This window comes from Homalodisca vitripennis, chromosome 3 (assembly GCF_021130785.1).
Source record: "Homalodisca vitripennis isolate AUS2020 chromosome 3, UT_GWSS_2.1, whole genome shotgun sequence".
Lineage (NCBI taxonomy): Eukaryota > Metazoa > Arthropoda > Insecta > Hemiptera > Cicadellidae > Homalodisca > Homalodisca vitripennis.
The window spans coordinates 173,564,561-173,583,476 of NC_060209.1; the positions used below are offsets into that span (position 1 = coordinate 173,564,561).

General features: G+C 30.6%; 1 protein-coding gene across 1 annotated transcript; it reads right to left on the bottom strand.

Annotated features, from left to right (window-relative positions):
• Positions 1–10,656: 10,656 nt before the first annotated feature.
• On the bottom strand, positions 10,657–17,729 carry LOC124358477. The gene is made up of 3 exons (XM_046810770.1): positions 17,203–17,729; positions 16,394–16,622; positions 10,657–10,773 (listed from the first exon to the last, which is right to left on the bottom strand). Exons 1-3 carry the CDS (start codon positions 17,373–17,375, stop codon positions 10,657–10,659), a joined length of 519 nt encoding a protein of 172 aa, XP_046666726.1. The 5' UTR covers positions 17,376–17,729.
• Between the last annotated feature and the right edge of the window lie 1,187 nt (positions 17,730–18,916).

Here is an 18,916-nt window from a genome sequence, read left to right on the forward strand (position 1 = left end):
AGTTTACAGACCGCCAAGTGCAAACCTGAACCATGGGGTCAACATTTTATCAGCCCAACTCGAAATCGCTCTACAAACAAAAAGGAGAACGATCCTTATGAGAGATATAAATGTTGACAACTTAGTTGAAAACACGTAGTTGATATGGTTGGATAGGTTTTCGCATTAAAAATTTATTTAACAACGTGTGTATTCATGAGTAGATACTTATCATCATCTCTCTGCTTTAACTTTTCAGCCTATAAAATTTAATTTAATAAGCTAACAAATTAGTTATTAAAATGTATGTTATTAAATAAAGCTATTAAAAGTTAATGAATTTACTTTTTTATTAGTAGAGAGTATTGACAAGCGAATTTTTTTTATCTTTATGAGTACTTGATATAAACCATTTTCAATATTTGAATTAAACATGTTTGAACAAATGGTTTAAAGTCAAAAGATATTGTTAACAGATGAAGTATCACAAAACGTGTACTTTCACTTTTGTAATATTATAATTCTCGTGGGTAGTGAAATTTTAATAAATATGGTGTGTGTGTGTGTGTGTGTGTTTATCATGTTTTGTGATGAAATTTGTGTGGCCCACTAAGTAGAACGTTGTATATGTTTCAAACAAACATTGAGTACAAGTGGCAGCTAGAAGTTAGGATACTGCAGTACCCACAAGCATTCTGTGGTCCGTAGCTAGACACATATTACAAGTATTAATACAAATGGCCTTTTATTTAACCACTTGGACTTTATTAATTACAGGTTATTGTTGTTAAAGTACCTTTAATACTATAAAATAAACTGTTAAGATGAATAAATAAATAAGATGCAATATTCTTAATTTCCAGCTATATTTAGTGTGTGGCAGGTAAATTTTTTGAATTGTATAAAGCGAGAACAACTATAGCTATCAATTGAAACGGAACGCACCGCAGCAAATATTAGACCACATAAATTTAAATTAATTACTTGAAATTTTAGTAGTAAACGTTGTATTTATCTTTAAAAGGAAGCATCACGCTAAAAACTTGATATTTTAAAAGGTGTCACTTAGACGGTTTCTTAAATAAACGATGTATTTTACCTTTTAAGACATGGAAATATGCGTTCCCAATAGCGAAAGCTACATCTTGGAGCCACTTCAAAGAAATCAGGGAACTTAAAAGGGAAATTCCCCACATTTTTCTTATATTTATCGTCATTTTCAAATTTCAAAGCAGATCATTGTATAAACTCGTAGTTTCAGGCATCGCTGGACCGCTTTCTTCACCATAACTTATCTGAAAACTTATAATAGAAAATGTATTTCATATTTATTAGTTTGTAGTAAATTCAATTGTGTACACTTAATTTGCATTTATTACTACAAACTGCACTGAATAAATTAATAAATATATTTAAATAAACCAGCGCTATGACATATTAGGCAACTAATTCGAGGCTATTCAGTACATGGGATCAATTGGCAATAAAGTAGTGTATTTGGAAGTGAATGAATTACCATTATCATAAACAGACAAATGAATACCATCAGTTCTTTTGTAACAACACTATTGTAAAAACTGTGTCTTGTTGAGACTGTGAATTAAGCCCATGATTATTTGAGGTATATATTGACAAAAGTCTTATTTATATATTTTAGTTTATCAAGTTTTGTTATTTATTTATATTACACTGATGAAATTGGTGTAAAATATTGCAGTATTAATGAAATTCGCACAAACAACGAAAGTGCCAAATTACCTAAAACATATATCATGTACAAGGATGGCAGCCTGAGAGGTCACAATTGTCAGACTGTACAATAAATTGGTCACATTCCGGAGCGGTGTACATTTGATTGTCACTGTTATATTCTCTTTGTTACAAATAATATATCAGTTTTATATTTATACACATTTTTGAAATAGTTCCTGCTTACATTCCAAGTCTTAATCCAATCAGACAGTTAAATTAAGCTATCCGCAACTAACTCCATAGATATGAATGTCTAAAGCCAGATCCATTCTATTGTTTTCAAAAGTTGATTAATACTCTCAACCATGCGTTACCAGTATTGGTGTTGTGTTTTTCCTAGTAATTGCAGGTATAATATACTTATATTGTCAAAAAGAATTACTTAATCTTGAATCTAAGATGTTACTGATATATCCGGTAAGGGAAACTGCAGGTGCTGGGGTTGCCCCAATCACCTGCGCTTGAGAGTGTGGAGCTGCGTGCGTGCAAGATAAATTATCTTAGACTTCAGATATAATCCGTAATTGCTAATACTGTAGCCTCTATTATTCCAAGGTGATACGACTAAGATATACAACTTGCTATCCTTTCTCATAAAATTTAGGCAGGACTCTGCTCTTACCACCAATCTAACCCATCCTGACAATAATATCACTTAGGAAATAAACGCAAAGGTTATTTTAGGACTAAGTGTAATGAAGGGTTTCCTCATTTCCTTTTTATTCAATCACTATTAGATAATTTTTGCAGGATAATAAAGTGCTTAATTATATGGACAAATGAGAAGAAATAGGTACTTCTAAATTCGTTACCACGGCTTCCTAAGGTGAAATGAAGTAATTACTTGTGGAATATCAATAAAGTAGATTAGTAATAAAAGGGATTTCTTTAAAATATAAAATAATAATAATTGTAGAAGAAAACTTCATAAACTTGTCATTTCGATTATAAGTTTTTCCAACGATTACGATATCGATTATGAAATAAGTAATACTCTTTACTTTTAAAGTTGTAATTTTTAGTAACGTTTATAATGTTATCAATACAAAAGATTCCCAATTTCACAATTTCTTCTTATTGAAACTGCTATAGATATTGATATAGAAGGGTAATGTCAAAATACGCATATTTCAAACGTTTACGATACGTTCGTTCAAAGATACGCCCAATCTGGCTGAAAATTTGTTTTTGTGGAATTCAATTTAAACAAAGTTAATTAATACAGATAGATTTACACATTACGATTGAGTTACTTCCTAACTCTTAAACGGAACTTTTATATTAAAAGTAAATACAGTGTTACCAAGTTACTTTATTAATTTTTAATGGAAGTTTTGTTTTTATATTATCCCTGTGGTTTGCTAACGAGATGGAGTAAGCGTGTTATGGCCGAGTAAAATCCTTACTTGATAAAGAGGATCAGGAGCTCTTTCCTCTAACGAGAAAATCCACATCTATCTTCTGGAATGGACTGCAGGCATTAACTCGGTCACCTCCTCCTTCTAAAAACTTCGCGTTTCTTTATAAGATGAAATATCTTTTGATAATATTAAATAAATAACATGAAACTTTAACTTGTGCAAATATATTTTACTTACACGTGTTAATTTATTTCTTCAAACATAGTCGTGGTATCCGGATTCATGCACAGTAATACCTGTTTTATTTTGCAATTGAATGAAAATCGAATAAAGATTAATGATATTGTTCAATAAAATATTATTGTAACAAAAAATTTGTAGTTTTTAAAACTTAAAAAATACGTTTATTATCCAAACAAATTATATAATTAATTTTGTTGAAATTAAGAATCTAAGTCTTCTAATTATTTATATCTACTATATAAAACCATATTTAGTAACATGAGTTAGATATAATAAACTTAAGTTTTGTAATTTTCAATGCATTTAGTTTTTAATAATAGTAAAATACATCTTTCATTATATTTTAGAGTTAGTTGTATAAATAAAATTAAACGACAAAACTACTGCAATTTTTAAATTATAAAAGTAGTAATCTTTGCAATTGATCCCAATTCCACCGTTTTGTTGACTATTAACAAAAATACTATTTCTATATTGTAGTACACAATACACATGACTAATTTTATGTATTAAATTATGTATATGTCGTATTTTTGTTAACCGCTTCCTTTTAAAATAAAATTCCTATTTTTTGCATAACCCTTTAGGCATAAAAAATGATTTTTCTTCACAATTAATACATCAAGTCATATGATATAGCAAAATTGTGTGATACAATAAGAATGTCACGCTGCTTTTTCACATATATTTTATTATATTTTAGAGTTAGTTGTAAAAATAAAATTTAAAGACTTAAAACTACTGCAGTTTTTAAATTAGATAAGTACTAATCGTTGTAATTGATCCCCGTTGTACACAATACACATGACTAATGTTTTGTATTTAAAAAATGTTCATGTAATATTTTTGTTGATTTTGTTAACAGCTGCCTTTTAAAATAAAATTACTATTTTTTTCATAACTTTAAGGTCCTTTAAGCATTAACAATTATTTATCTTCACAATTAATATAATATGACATAGCAGTATTGTATGATGCAATAAGAATGTCGCTCTGGATTTTCAATGGTTTGTGTATAAATTAAAAATGTAGTAATTTATGTTAAGCTCTGTATCGTTATACTCAAAATTGCCAAAGGAGATTTAATGGAAATGTTCTCTCTGAAAGATACTTAAAAGTTCTTCTAGGTTCTACAGTAAGTAAATTTTTAATATGCAGTAAACCGTATCACAGCATCTTCAGCGCTGATCTGACACTGTAACTGTTCTCTCATTGTCCTTCGGAGTTTGATGGTATCTTTAACTTTGCGATTTACTGTACGTTTCCTTGAGATAAGAAAGGTTCGTTGTAAACTGCTCTTTATAGTTAGTATTTGATTTGATTGTATATTCTTAATTGAAGACCGACCGAATGATGGGCACAGTAGTTATTGATGGACTAATTGTTTACATTGTTCGTTATGTGATTAGTTGATTTGCAATCTTAGGGTTTCAGTCTGCTTAATATTGATGTATAAAATACGGTGACATCATATCAAAATATTGTAATTAATAAACTAAACGAAAAACAATAACTTTACGTTTAATTTTCGTAAAACTGATTTCGTGATTTTGTCACGAGAATACTGAGACGTGGGACAAACTGTAACCAAACTGTTCGTTAATTTCCTAAGATGTAAATATTATAGGAGAAGCTATTATGATGGTCCAGAAATCTAATTGTGGTTTTCAGTGGTTTTAAAAGTTCTTTCCTCAGTATTCAAAAATTGATATTCACGAAAATATCATATGTGTGCTTTTTCATATAAGCTTCTATAAGGTTTCTTTTTTGACCTGTGTTTTCCACTTTAAGTAGATTTGTACACATTTTATCTGTATCGTATAAGACTATAACAAACAATAGTCGCAAACAGACTGACGAAATTCCAAACATTAAATCTTATACGAATAAAGTATAGTACACTCAAGATTTATTTATTCTAAAATAAATTTTCATTTAAGCATGCTAAAATAACAAATTGTTACAGTTTTTTAATCACTATACAATTGTATTTAGTACAAAATTTCTATGCATAGACTGCTAATATCTACACGTAAACCAGTTGGGCGCTCGATGGTTTACGTTTTGATATTAGCAATCTATACATAAAACATGATACCACATAAATTATTAACAATATTTTATTGAAATAATGTTTTCTTCTTGAAATCTGTCTATAAAATCGACTATTATTGTTATATTCTTATAAGGTATGTTTCTTTTTTGACCTGTGTTTTCCACTTTAAGTAGATTTGTACACATTTTATCTGTATCGTATAAGACTAGAACAAACAATAGTCGCAAACAGACTGACGAAATTCCAAACATTAAATCTTATACGAATAAAGTATAGTACACTCAAGATTTATTTATTCTAAAATAAATTTTCATTTAAGCATGCTAAAATAACAAATTGTTACAGTTTTTTAATCACTATACAATTGTATTTAGTACAAAATTTCTATGCATAGACTGTTAATATCTACACGTAAACCAGTTGGGCGCTCGATGGTTTACGTTTTGATATTAGCAATCTATACATAAAACATGATACCACATAAATTATTAACAAAATTTTATTTAAATAATGTTTTCTTCTTGAAATCTGTCTATAAAATCGACTATTATTGTTATATTCTTATAAGGTATGTTTCTTTTTTGACCTGTGTTTTCCACTTTAAGTAGATTTGTACACATTTTATCTGTATCGTATAAGACTAGAACAAACAATAGTCGCAAACAGACTGACGAAATTCCAAACATTAAATCTTATACGAATAAAGTATAGTACACTCAAGATTTATTTATTCTAAAATAAATGTTCATTTAAGCATGCTAAAATAACAAATTGTTACAGTTTTTTAATCACTATACAATTGTATTTAGTACAAAATTTCTATGCATAGACTGTTAATATCTACACGTAAACCAGTTGGGCGCTCGATGGTTTACGTTTTGATATTAGCAATCTATACATAAAACATGATACCACATAAATTATTAACAACATTTTATTGAAATAATGTTTTCTTCTGGAAATCTGTCTGCTATAAAATCGACTATTATTGTTATATTCTTATAAGGTATAGATTTAATGTGTACAAAATTACATGGAAATGGAAAACAAAAAAATCAAAAGAACTGTTTGTAAAAGCCAAATCCAATAATATTCCCATTTCCGGCTTCTATTCTTCTGCTTCTTAATGATACTGAAATTGATTCGTTAGAATTTTTTGAGACGTCCCTTATGTATACAAATTCCTGCATACTCCAGTAAAAAAAGTTTTTAGTATATAAAAGAGTTTAGGGGAATCTAAATACAACAGTCGGATAAATACAAAGATAATATTGTGTCAGTATTTGATGCTATTTAGAAAAGACCTAATGATAGTAAAGAAATGTGTATTTCATAAAATATATGAATAGAATGTATTTAGAGTTACGGGATAGAAGATCGAAGAACTAAATGACACAAAATCGTGATTATTTACTGGAGCATACTCAGTTAATGCTGCACACTGTGAGTCATATGATGTCCACACACTTCTTCATAAACTCCGTCAGCTATTTGGTTGTAACAACTTCATGACCAGGCGGGATCGTACACACCGTTACCTCATACACATCAGTTAGTTTTATCCATTATATCAAATAGTATTAAAAGATGTAATGAAATTAATAATAATAATTGTTGTAAATAATTAGGGCTTAAACATGTTGTATGGATTCATGACCACATCTCTAAAGTACGTGAGAAGAAATATGTTCAATTAAAGCCTTTAATGCTTAATTAAAGCTGGACACTCGAAGAATTTGTAAACAAATTCACAAATTCATCGTCAGCTACCTAGTTGAAACAAATGGTTCACGAGCAGATGGGATCATATACACATCAATTAGTTAAATACATGGTATCTAGTAGTTTTAACAGAATGTTATGACATTTGTGGAATATGACTTGGAAACCTATAATACATATTCATGTTGTCTTTATTTATCAATGTACAAACAAGTGTTTCGTTAAATAGTCGCATTTATTATAAATACATTCTTTAAACTGTAATTATGTTAAAATAAATTATTGTAATAAAGTTGTTTGATTAGATATTTATTATGAAATATTTAGTTTTTTAAGAGCCACCTCGTATTCTTCCAAAAAAATAATGTGATCAATTCATAAGTAGAGTTTTTCTGTATAAGTAGTTTTCAATACCGCTCGTAATTTAGGGATGTAAGATTTTAGAGTAAAATCTATTATTTCATTATCCTTTACACCACCAGAATCAGTTCCGGGAGGATCAATAGGAGGATCATCAGGATGATCATCAGGACGATCTACAGGAAGATCAATGTTGTCGTCCGAATCAATATCAGGACTAAGTTCGTAACGACAAGTTTGATCAGAGTAAATTACATCGTCGTTGTCCATGTGGGTATGATATATGATTTTATTACTATCCTCTGACCCAGATAATTTATTTTCTTTACCAGGGGGAAACATAATATAATGCTCATACAAATTCGCCCCTGTACCAGATCCTGTCTAGCCTACATCAGGATAAAGATGTATAAGACAAAAACAACTCAGACCATCTCCACAGGATCATGCGTCTAGCCTGCATCAGGATAAAGATATAAGACAAAAATAACTCTAACCATTTGCACAGGATCGTGCGTCTGGCCTGCATCAGGATAAAGATATAAGACAGAAACAACTCGGACCACCTGCACAGGCAGCACAATGAACAGTTATCTGTGGTTTATGTAAAGAAACCAAAAGAGCAGAAGAATCAATCATAGTGTGTGTTTCTTGTAAGGTGAATGTGCAACATTCTATGTTTTTGTAACTCCTACGGAAAAATATAAAGAATCTGGTACAGGGGCGAATTTGTATGAGCATTATATTATGTTTCCCCCTGGTAAAGAAAATAAATAATCTGGGTCAGAGGATAGTAATAAAATAATATGTCATACCCACATGGACAATGACGATGTAATTTACTCTGATCAAACTTGTCGTTACGAACTTAGTCCTGATATTGATTCGGACGACAACATTGATCTTCCTGTAGATCGTCCTGATGATCATCCTGATGATCCTCCTATTGATCCTCCCGGAACTGATTCTGGTGGTGTAAAGGATAATGAAATAATAGATTTTACTCTAAAATCTTACATCCCTAAATTACGAGCGGTATTGAAAACTACTTATACAGAAAAACTCTACTTATGAATTGATCACATTATTTTTTTGGAAGAATACGAGGTGGCTCTTAAAAAAACTAAATATTTCATAATAAATATCTAATCAAACAACTTTATTACAATAATTTATTTTAACATAATTACAGTTTAAAGAATGTATTTATAATAAATGCGACTATTTAACGAAACACTTGTTTGTACATTGATAAATAAAGACAACATGAATATGTATTATAGGTTTCCAAGTCATATTCCTCAAATGTCATAACATTCTGTTAAAACTACTAGATACCATGTATTTAACTAATTGATGTGTATATGATCCCATCTGCTCGTGAACCATTTGTTTTAACTAGGTAGCTAACGATGAATTTGTGAGTGAGTTTACAAATTCTTCGAAAGTGCAGCATTAATTAAGCATTAAAGGCTTTAATTGAACATATTTCTTCTCACGTACTTTAGAGATGTGGTCATGAATCCATACAACATGTTTAAGTCATCATTATTTACAACAATTATTATTATTAATTTCATTACATCTTTTAATACTATTTGATATAATGGATAAAACTAACTGATGTGTATGAGGTCACGGTGTGTACGATCCCGCCTGGTCATGAAGTTGTTACAACCGAGTAGCTGACGGAGTTTATGAAGAAGGTTATGGACATCATATGACTCAGAGTGTGCAGCATTAACTGAGCATGCTCCAGTAAATAATTACGATGTTGTGTCATTTAGGTCTTCGATCTTCTATCTTCTATCCCGTAACTGTAAATACATTCTATTTATATTTTTTATGAAATACGTATTTCTTTCCTATCATTAGGTCCTTTCTAAATAGCATCAAATAATGACACAATATTATCTTTGTATTTATCCGACTGTTGTATTTAGATTCTCCCTAAACTCTTTATATACTAAAAGCTTTTTTTACTGGAGTATGCAGGAATTTATATACATAAGGGACGTCTCAAAAAAGAAGCAGAAGAATAGAAGCCAGTTCTTTTGATTTTTTTGTTTTCCATTTCCATGTAATTTTGTACTCATTGACTCTGTACAATATGAGAATAATACTCGATTTTATAGCAGACAGATTTCTAGAAGAAAACATTATTTCAATAAAATGTTGTCAATACCTTATGTGGTATCATGTTTTATGTCTAGATTGCTAATATCAAAACGTAAACCAGTAGTTCGGCCTCAATGTGGATATTTTATTTCTTATATCAGAGACAGAAGATTCTCTGACGACCTAACGTAAACACTTTACTCACCTTGACGTGAGCATATTTGATTTTCTGAATATACTTATTTCCTTCCTGTAAGAGACTTATATACAGTTTGTCCGCAACTCTGGACAAAGGTATACCACGATATTGTTCAGGTTAAGACATATATTACTATATGAAAAAGAGTCGCCGATGCTTAGTATCCCATCTGTCCGCCTGTATGTGTTTTGTATTAAAACATTAATATCTCAAAAAACTAAATTATACGATATTTGGCTCAAATTTTTTATGATAACAAGGTCAGTTACTGAAAAATATCATAAATTATCTTTTTATTTTCCAAAAGGCGGCCATAACAACTATTACACTTTGATAGTCTTAAAAACCAACAGTTTTACTTTAGAATTATATGAATAGCAATATTTAGAAGATATTATCACAAATCTAATGAAAAACAAAATATTTAAATCAAATAATAAATAACTGTGATGAGACACGGTGCACATTGGGAGCTGCCGTTTTTTCTATTTTTTTATTGTTAGCTATTTGCTAAACTCCTCAACTTTTTAACAAAACTTGTAGAACATTTTATTCTGAATAAAAATAATTTAAAATAAGATAATCATAAATAAACAGAACATTTAAAAATGTATGTTTAATTAAATACACACATACTAAAAATAAGTTAATAACTGTTAAATAAATGAACGTTCCCCGTAAAAAAGATGTTATCGCAGAGCAACCGCTTTTAGAAAGCACGTCCGGATCCGTAATGAGTCTCTTGTTCTTTAAAAAGTGCATTGTAATAAAGGTATTGCATGTGCTTTAAGATGGCCATTAACAGTCAAGTGGAGCCACAATACATGTAAATCACATATATGAATTGATTTATTTTAATATGTAAACTATACGTGCACGCCGTTCTCGACATCGGTCACGGCCTCTTGCTGCCACTGCTTCACTACGGCCGCGGCCAAGCACACCAGCTCGGGCTTTAGCTTCTTCATCCAGTGGTTATCTACCTCCAACAAAGTCCTCATCGTCGTTTTCATCGTTGCCAGCGTGGCTACAGACTTCCTTGTGGATGTTGTCCAATTGATGACGGGACGCCTCCTACCACTGTAATGTTCTTCTAAACGTGTTGTGAGAGACTTGCTAGTTATCCTATTTGAAAAAAATTAGCGGCGACGATATTGTATCACAGCGTTGAGTTTTATCGAGCGTCATGAAGCCTCGTGTTTCAGCTCTCAGGTCATCTAAGAAAGTGTATTAATGCTGTTCAATCAGGTAATTCATTTTAAGTCATGTACGTATTTATAGACCAGAAACATTATTATGACCAACATTCTTGCACTGTGATTATTACCATTTTTTTAATTAATACTAATTTTATTTATCAAGACTTAATTACCATTTATTATACGCTAAATTAGTACTTACGGACGTAACTCGCGAGAAATTGGTTTTGTGGCTGAGATAGGCCAATTTTTCAGACATCATCGCACTTGTATCGTCGGAAGTAGAGGTTTAACTCCGTCTATAAAAAAAATTCGGGGGTGTTTAGTAATATTAGTTTTATCGTAGCATTCTGTTACATTCTGTACACATTTAGTGTTTCTTATTATTACTAACTTTTTTCATTTGACCGTCTATTTCACAAATGGAAACTTTGTAGGAAATAATTTATTCATCACCAATTTCTATCCTTTGTTGTATAAAATTATGTTTTACAACAGTTAAATGACTGACAATCTACATCACGAGCATTTGTTGTATGTACGTAATCACAGCAGAGAATCAGAATTGCAAAGCTGTTAACATAAGCGCTCTCATGCGGCAAATGAAGGAACCATCAGAACTTGGTAATGACTGCTTCGCCTTAACAGCTTCACCTAGCAGCTTGCAACAATGTGCTGTACTTGTCGGCTAATAGACTCTTCCTATGCAGCGTTACACACTTATAAAGTACTTATACAATACATAAAAATCAAATATTGCGTACGTTAGTAACTCTAAGTATCAGATAAATAATAGTTTCTCTTTCTTTAAAGTGATTGCTGTTTTAGTAATTTGAGTTTCTTAACGCTCACATCTATATGTCCAAGTAAATTTACTACATTTTTCGGCGATTTAAGGACACTACTAATTTATAACAGTATAGCCACGAATCCTGATTTCGTCCAATTACGATTAAAGTTCTTTTTATTTATACAATATATTTAGTCATAAAAGTTAGGAAGCCAAATTCTATATTGCATAGTCTAAATGTTATCTTTGATTTATATTACATAAAAGATTTATATAACATTTTAAATGAAATACAAATAGTTTAAATAAGATTTTCCTAAAGGAAAAATCATTATGCGAATATGTAACAATTCTAATTAAAGGTGCATAGACTATGTCCCTTAAAAAGTTTTATTTTCATCTATTTCTTGTCAAATATATTTTAAATCCTGCTATATTTATACAATTATAATTGGTGCTATAATCTTTACTGTGTCAGATATATCCACATCAATACGTATTACGTTATTATTCGATTTAAAGACGAATAAACGCTAAATATTTAACCAAATGATTATATTTACCTTATTATCCAATTAGTATTGATTGATGCATGTTTTCAATTGTTTCATAGCAAAGTGTTATGAACTAGCAAGTGTATTAAATTTAGCTACTATTTAATATACATAATAATTATTTGAATATATATAGTTTTTTCTAAGTTAAGCTAACTCTTGACAAAATATGTCTTTATCGTAGTTACTTCATAATAGCATCAATGTACTATACAAGAGTGATTCTTCATCTTTCATGAAAAATGTGCAAGAAAGGATATATAGCTTTCTATATAAAATCTTCTTGAAGTGAATGATAAAAAGACCATACAAAGGGTTAAGTTGGTATAAAACGTGTTGTATTTCATCGCCAACGTTGTGACCTCTTACAGAACAAAAGTAACAGACTTGTATTGACTCGTATTGTTTAACAGTGAAATGGTGTGTTCATTCAATTTCCATACATTGGATTGCCAATGTACGAGATATGGTAACATTTCACTATCATGACGAACAATTGCGACTTATATCCTATGTTCTCTGTAATTTCGATACATTTGATTCCTGTATTACTAATTGATAAAATTAGTTCCTTATGATATCCTCCAGTTTGGAAATTTTCTCGATTTGTTTTATTTCTGCAATTAAGGTATATTACTAGAGTATCTTTTATAATAGATAAGTAAGTAAGTAAGTAAGAAATATGTTTAAATTTGGTATATTTTTATAAAAATTAATTTGATACCACCCTATGTAAAATTTATCTAAAGCCTCTATGTGTATTACGACCAAGGACAATCAGATATCATTCAGCTGACTGTACTGCCTGTGCCAAATACATTGCGCCTATATGACAATTGACCCGTGCATATTGATAGCGTATTCCAGAAGTGGTGATGACGTTGTCACCAGTCCAATCACGTGGTCAGCGTCTGCAGGGAACTAGTTTAATTGAGTCTCAATATCATCGTCGACCAAACCTTCAACGTTAAAATTCCAAAACACGCTTTTGTGGTTATTTTTCATTTGAAAGTTTTGATTCTATATTTATTGAAACAATGTATTTTTTAGTAATGTATGTAGATACTTTTCTGAACAAAACGTGTTACTTTGATTAATTTGATAAACAGATACTACAATTACACTTTTAGGTTGAGGATACAGAGACTCCATCTCAATTTTTCCGTTCCATTTCATTTTACCTTTGCTCATTTCATTTTACCTTTTCTACATATGATGGCTTCTATAACAGAAATTCCAGTAATAATAATAATTCCAGGAATATAAACTCTAAAATAAGAAAATTAAATATTTATAGCACTTATATAATGTAGTAATTGAAATATTCAACACATTTTCGTCCAGTTTCTAAAACCACGACGTTTCTGGTTTGGAAATAAATTTGTTAGAATCTTGACTATGTTATACTATTACTATCTGGCTATGTGTATTATCAATTTCGTCCAAATAAACTAAATATTTTATCACTTGTAGCTCAGCTTCACCGGCCATAGTCTCTGGTCGTAAAGTACAGAATGCTCGATTTAAAACTGGGTAGGAGGCAGATACATTTTTTTATAATCAATATCACTAAATAAACTTATGGTAACATGCATTGTTAATATTACATTTTTAAATGGAAAAAGTAAATTTAGGACTGGTTTCTCTGTTTTCGTTTTCCTAACTTCACACATAACATTTCTTTCGAAATTTGATAATTATTCTTAAGTCTACTAAAAAGATATTTAAATTCGGCGTTTGACATTTTTATTGAAGACTGAAAACATTTTTCTGAAGATAAAAAAACTGATCCTACTCATTGTGTAGACAGAAATAGCAGGATGAAATAGTAACAATTGTTGGTTTGTGTACGAATACGGATGCATTAATTTGAATTTACTGTCACTGCAATTTCAAAAATATTATTTTGAAAATTAAAGTAAGTTTTAATTCAACATTTTGAAGATTGAACCTCTCGCAAACGTGCATAATTACCAGACAGCTTAACATTTTAGGGTAAACACCAGCCCAGACGTCACATACTCTGGCAGACTGACTGTCCAGTAGAGTAATGGTTTTATTTTTGATTATCTGTAGAGTTTAGAAATAATATTTCTTTCCAGATTTGAAACAGAAATGGCATACAGTTGTAGATTTCCCCTTGACTTAATTATATACAGTATATTAAGGTTAATGTAATCTCGTCTCAGACATAAAATTTCAAATAAAGATAATTGAATTGGTCATTTGAGAAACCCTTTAAGTCAAAAAAACCTACTTTTGGTAAATGTAAAAAATCACTCTCAGATTGGTAATTTTGCACCAAATAATAAAAAACCACAATCTAATTATAGAATTCACTATTAGAATTGTGAATTTACAAATTTTACCTGTTATAAGTATTTAAGTTCATAGAAATATTAAAAATAATTTTTTGACTTATGGGCTTTTAAAAGAAAATGGAGCAAAAAACAATGACTTATAGGGTTTTAAAGGAAAATAGAGACACTTGATTTTGATATGGAGGAAAATAAAGTCAGTTAAACAGCTAAAAATGTTTATTATAATTTTACATTAGTAAATCTAACATATAATTATGTTTCATGTTAATATATAAAACAAAGTTCTGGAGTTTTAAGCAATATTTTCTCAATCTATCTCAACATCTCCTTTATTGACAGTTTTCCATGAGAATATTTTGTCGTAGAACATCTTTATTTGTTCATCGTCAGGTAAATAAGGCTTTAATTTTTCAAGGTCATCCATTTTTTTCTTGTTTATTGGTACACAATCCTCTTGATAAGCTTTTTGTGTAGGCAGGTTCAACCTATTACGGTTTGTGTTTTTTATATCAAAAGTGTGTTCAGTTACACCATCAATGAAGTCTTTTGCTTTTACTATACCAGGATTTTCATGTGAATGGGAAAAACTGCATGAAATTTGAGATTTTAAAAGAAACCTTTTTTTCTTTGGGCACATCTTTGCCTCGTGTTTCCTGAGAAATTACATTCTTTTTAAAAAATGCAGGCCACCAATCCTTGAAATTTAAAATGTCTTCTGACTCAGGTAGGACCACATAGAACTCATTTTTTAATGAGGCACTTAGGAACATTTCAGCATATTCCTTAACAGTGTACACTCTGTCGCACCTTCTCACTTTTCTTTTAATAACTGAAAAGTCCCTATCGCAGGGCAGAAAAGAATGCCCTCTAATAGGAAAATACTGCTCTACTGTCTTAAACTTTCCTGTGGAGGCCAAGGCATTTGCCAATCTGAGAACTGAGTGGTTTTTATTTTGGCCTCCACATCCGTCAGAAAAAATATGTAAGTGTTCAATCCCTTCTATTAAATGATTTTGAATGTAGCTCAACAGAAATGAACAGACTTCATTTGGGCCTTTACCACCAATTCCCTCATGATACATAAAAAATACTACACTGTTGTCTTTAAGATTATGGACACAGAAAACACTAACAGTGAGTTGTCTGAGATAAAATGTTTCTTGGACTGGGATAGTTGGTAGCTGTAAATTTTGCATATAATCAATACATATGCCACCAATATTTTCATTAGTAGCAGCCTGTTCCTGAACTTCGTTGATTTTATAGTAAAACTTTTTAGCCCTGCGCTTATGGACTATTTTTTCAGCTACATGGACCCTTTTAGCTATATCATTCAAGAATTTACTTTTAATTTTTATCTCAAGAGCCTCACAAGTACAGCAAGTGTCGACCTGTGGACGACCAAAATGCAGAGTAAAATTTTCTTTAAATATTTTAAGATAAAATTTGTACCCAATATCAATATCTGGATTCGCCTGTTTAAACAGTTTATACATCTCAAGAACATTAAGTTTTTCATTCAAGTAGCTATAATCAGTTGTACCATAGTGTGTTATTTTCACAGGAAAGGAAGCGATATGTTCTTTAACTCTATTGACAAAATTAGTTGGTTTTGCATTGCCCGGGACACTTTTGCCTCTCATATCCTGAGGATTTTTACCCTCTGTTAGTAGTTTTGTCAATCTCCTGATGCGGTCACTACTTATTCCATGTATATTAGAGAATGCAAGTTTGCATACCTGCTGCTTCCCAGATGGTGTTGATACTTCGTAAATGAATGTATTTCCTCTATCTGGCTTACGTGATATTTCACTTGATTTCCTCCACCGTTTCTGTTTAACTTCAGTTGCTGCAATCAAAGATTGTAGATAGTTGTCTTGCTCATTTTTAGACCCCAAACTTCTAAAGGTCTCAAATATCCGTTTCCGTTCTTCATCTGCCACTTTTGTGAAGCACTTCCGCCGACACCTGAAAAAAACAACAAATTATTTCTGGGAATATATCTATTTATTTAAAGTTTTTAAAGAGTTTCTTCAATGTTATAGATTATATTGCATCAATTAGGCCATGTTGCAATTGTTTGTGTGAGTGTGTTTAAAATATTTTTCTTCACTTTAACACATCAAATTTATTGGTTTCATATAAGGATAGAAACTTAGTCTATACCAAAGTGTATTGTGAAAAGGATTTTTTAAAGAAAGTTTTAGTTTATTAGTGTTACTCCAACAGTAATAGGTATGCGTATGGTGCGTTCATGTATGTGTGTGTGTGTGTGTGTATATTATATATTAAATTGTGTTTACAGGATAAGAGCTAAAAAAGTAGGCTATCACAAACACAATGATAGAAATTATTGCTATAGCACTATGACAGCTAAGGTAGAAAAACTGACGTAGTCCATAATAGGACAGTAGTAAATAATAAATGTTTTTACTTCTATCTTTTATAATCTACTATTATATGACATTTAAGAGATATGCACATAAAATATGTACAAATATGTAAGCTTAGTACTTGAACGAACATAATAAAAGTGAAAAATACTTACTTGCAATCTTCTCCTGGAGTTATTTCTGGTACTTCTTTTCCAGTCCAACTTATGTATGAGCTTCCTGAAACTCTGGCTTTTTTAATTATTTCGGCCTTGTACTCGGATTTATTGAGAACACCCTTTTTCCTTTTACGTTTCTGAATCTCTAAATTAACATCTAGCTCATTCATTCTGATAATGATTTTAAAATGTTTCAATTTCGATATTAGACGAACAAAGAAAATAGGCTACTCTTTAATATCCCACCATAACCTCAAACCTGGGCTGGAATTGTTAGTGCAATGTAAACAGCTGATCACTGATCAAGGTGTCAGCTGTTGCTGCTGTTCACTTGAGAAACACTATAAGTCACTGACTTATGGTGTTTCTCAAGTGAACTAAAACTTTGTGGCATTATAAAGTTGGTAAAAAAAGTCTGACTTATGTTGTTTCTCAGAGGAACTGTGTATTTATATCTGTTGATTGCAAAAATATAAAAAACTAAATTTAGCTAAAAATTGACTTATGGGGTTTCTCAAATGACCAATTCAATTGTGTAATGCAAATTTATATCGATAATATTAATATGAAGGGCTTAAAAGTAATTAAGTCTTTTATTAAAGTTTTCTTAAAAGAGTTATTTATCTGTCCAAATATATTACTAGAGTATTTTTTTATATTAGATATAATGTAATTATGTAGGAATATGTTTAAAATACGTATATTTGTACAAAACTGCATTTAGTACCACTCTATGCTCAATTTATCGAAAGCGTCGTAGAGTATTACTACCAAGGACAATCAAATATCATTCAGCTGACTGTACCGCCAGTACCAAATACGTTGCGCGTATATGACAGTTGACCCGTGCATATTGATAACGTATTCCAGAAGTGGTGTGTGATGACGTTGTCACCAGTCCAATCACGTGGTCAGCCTCTCCAGGGAACCAGTTTCATTGAGTCTCAATATCATCGTCGATCAAACCTTCAAAGTTAAAATTCCAAAACACACTTTTGTGGTTATTTTTTATTTTAATGTTTGATTCTATATTTATTGAAACAATGTATTTTTTAGTAATGCATGTAGATACTCGTACTTTTCTGAACAAAACGTGTTACTTTGATTAATTTTTAAACATATACTAATTACACTTTTAGGTTGAGGATAAAGAGGGGTAAAACAGCCTTGACTCCATCTCAATTTTTTCATTCCATTTCATTTTACCTTTTCTATGATGGCTTCTATAACAGAAATTCCAGAATAATAGAACATAACTTCTAAAATAAGAAAATTAAACATGTATAGTACATTTCTAATGTAGTAATTGAAATATTCAACACATTTTCGTCCAGTTTCTGAAACCACGAAGATTCTGGTTAGGACATAAATTTGTTGGAATATGGACTATGTAATACTCTTACTATCTGGCTATGTGTATTATCAATTTCTTCCAAATAAACTAAATGTTTTATCACTTGTCTCGAATACTGCATCGTGCTGTTATTATTTTGTGTGGGATTAAGTCACTTAATATCTGTTGTTTTATTTGCTTTGTTAAGGACTTCCTTGATACACTATCAAGACATTATTAGCTTTACCGGCCATAGTCTCTGGTCGTAAAGTACATAATGCTCGCTTTCAAACTGCGTAGGAGGCAGATACGTTTTTTTTTATAATCAACATCACTAAATAAACTTATGGTAACATGCGTTGTTAATATTACATTTTT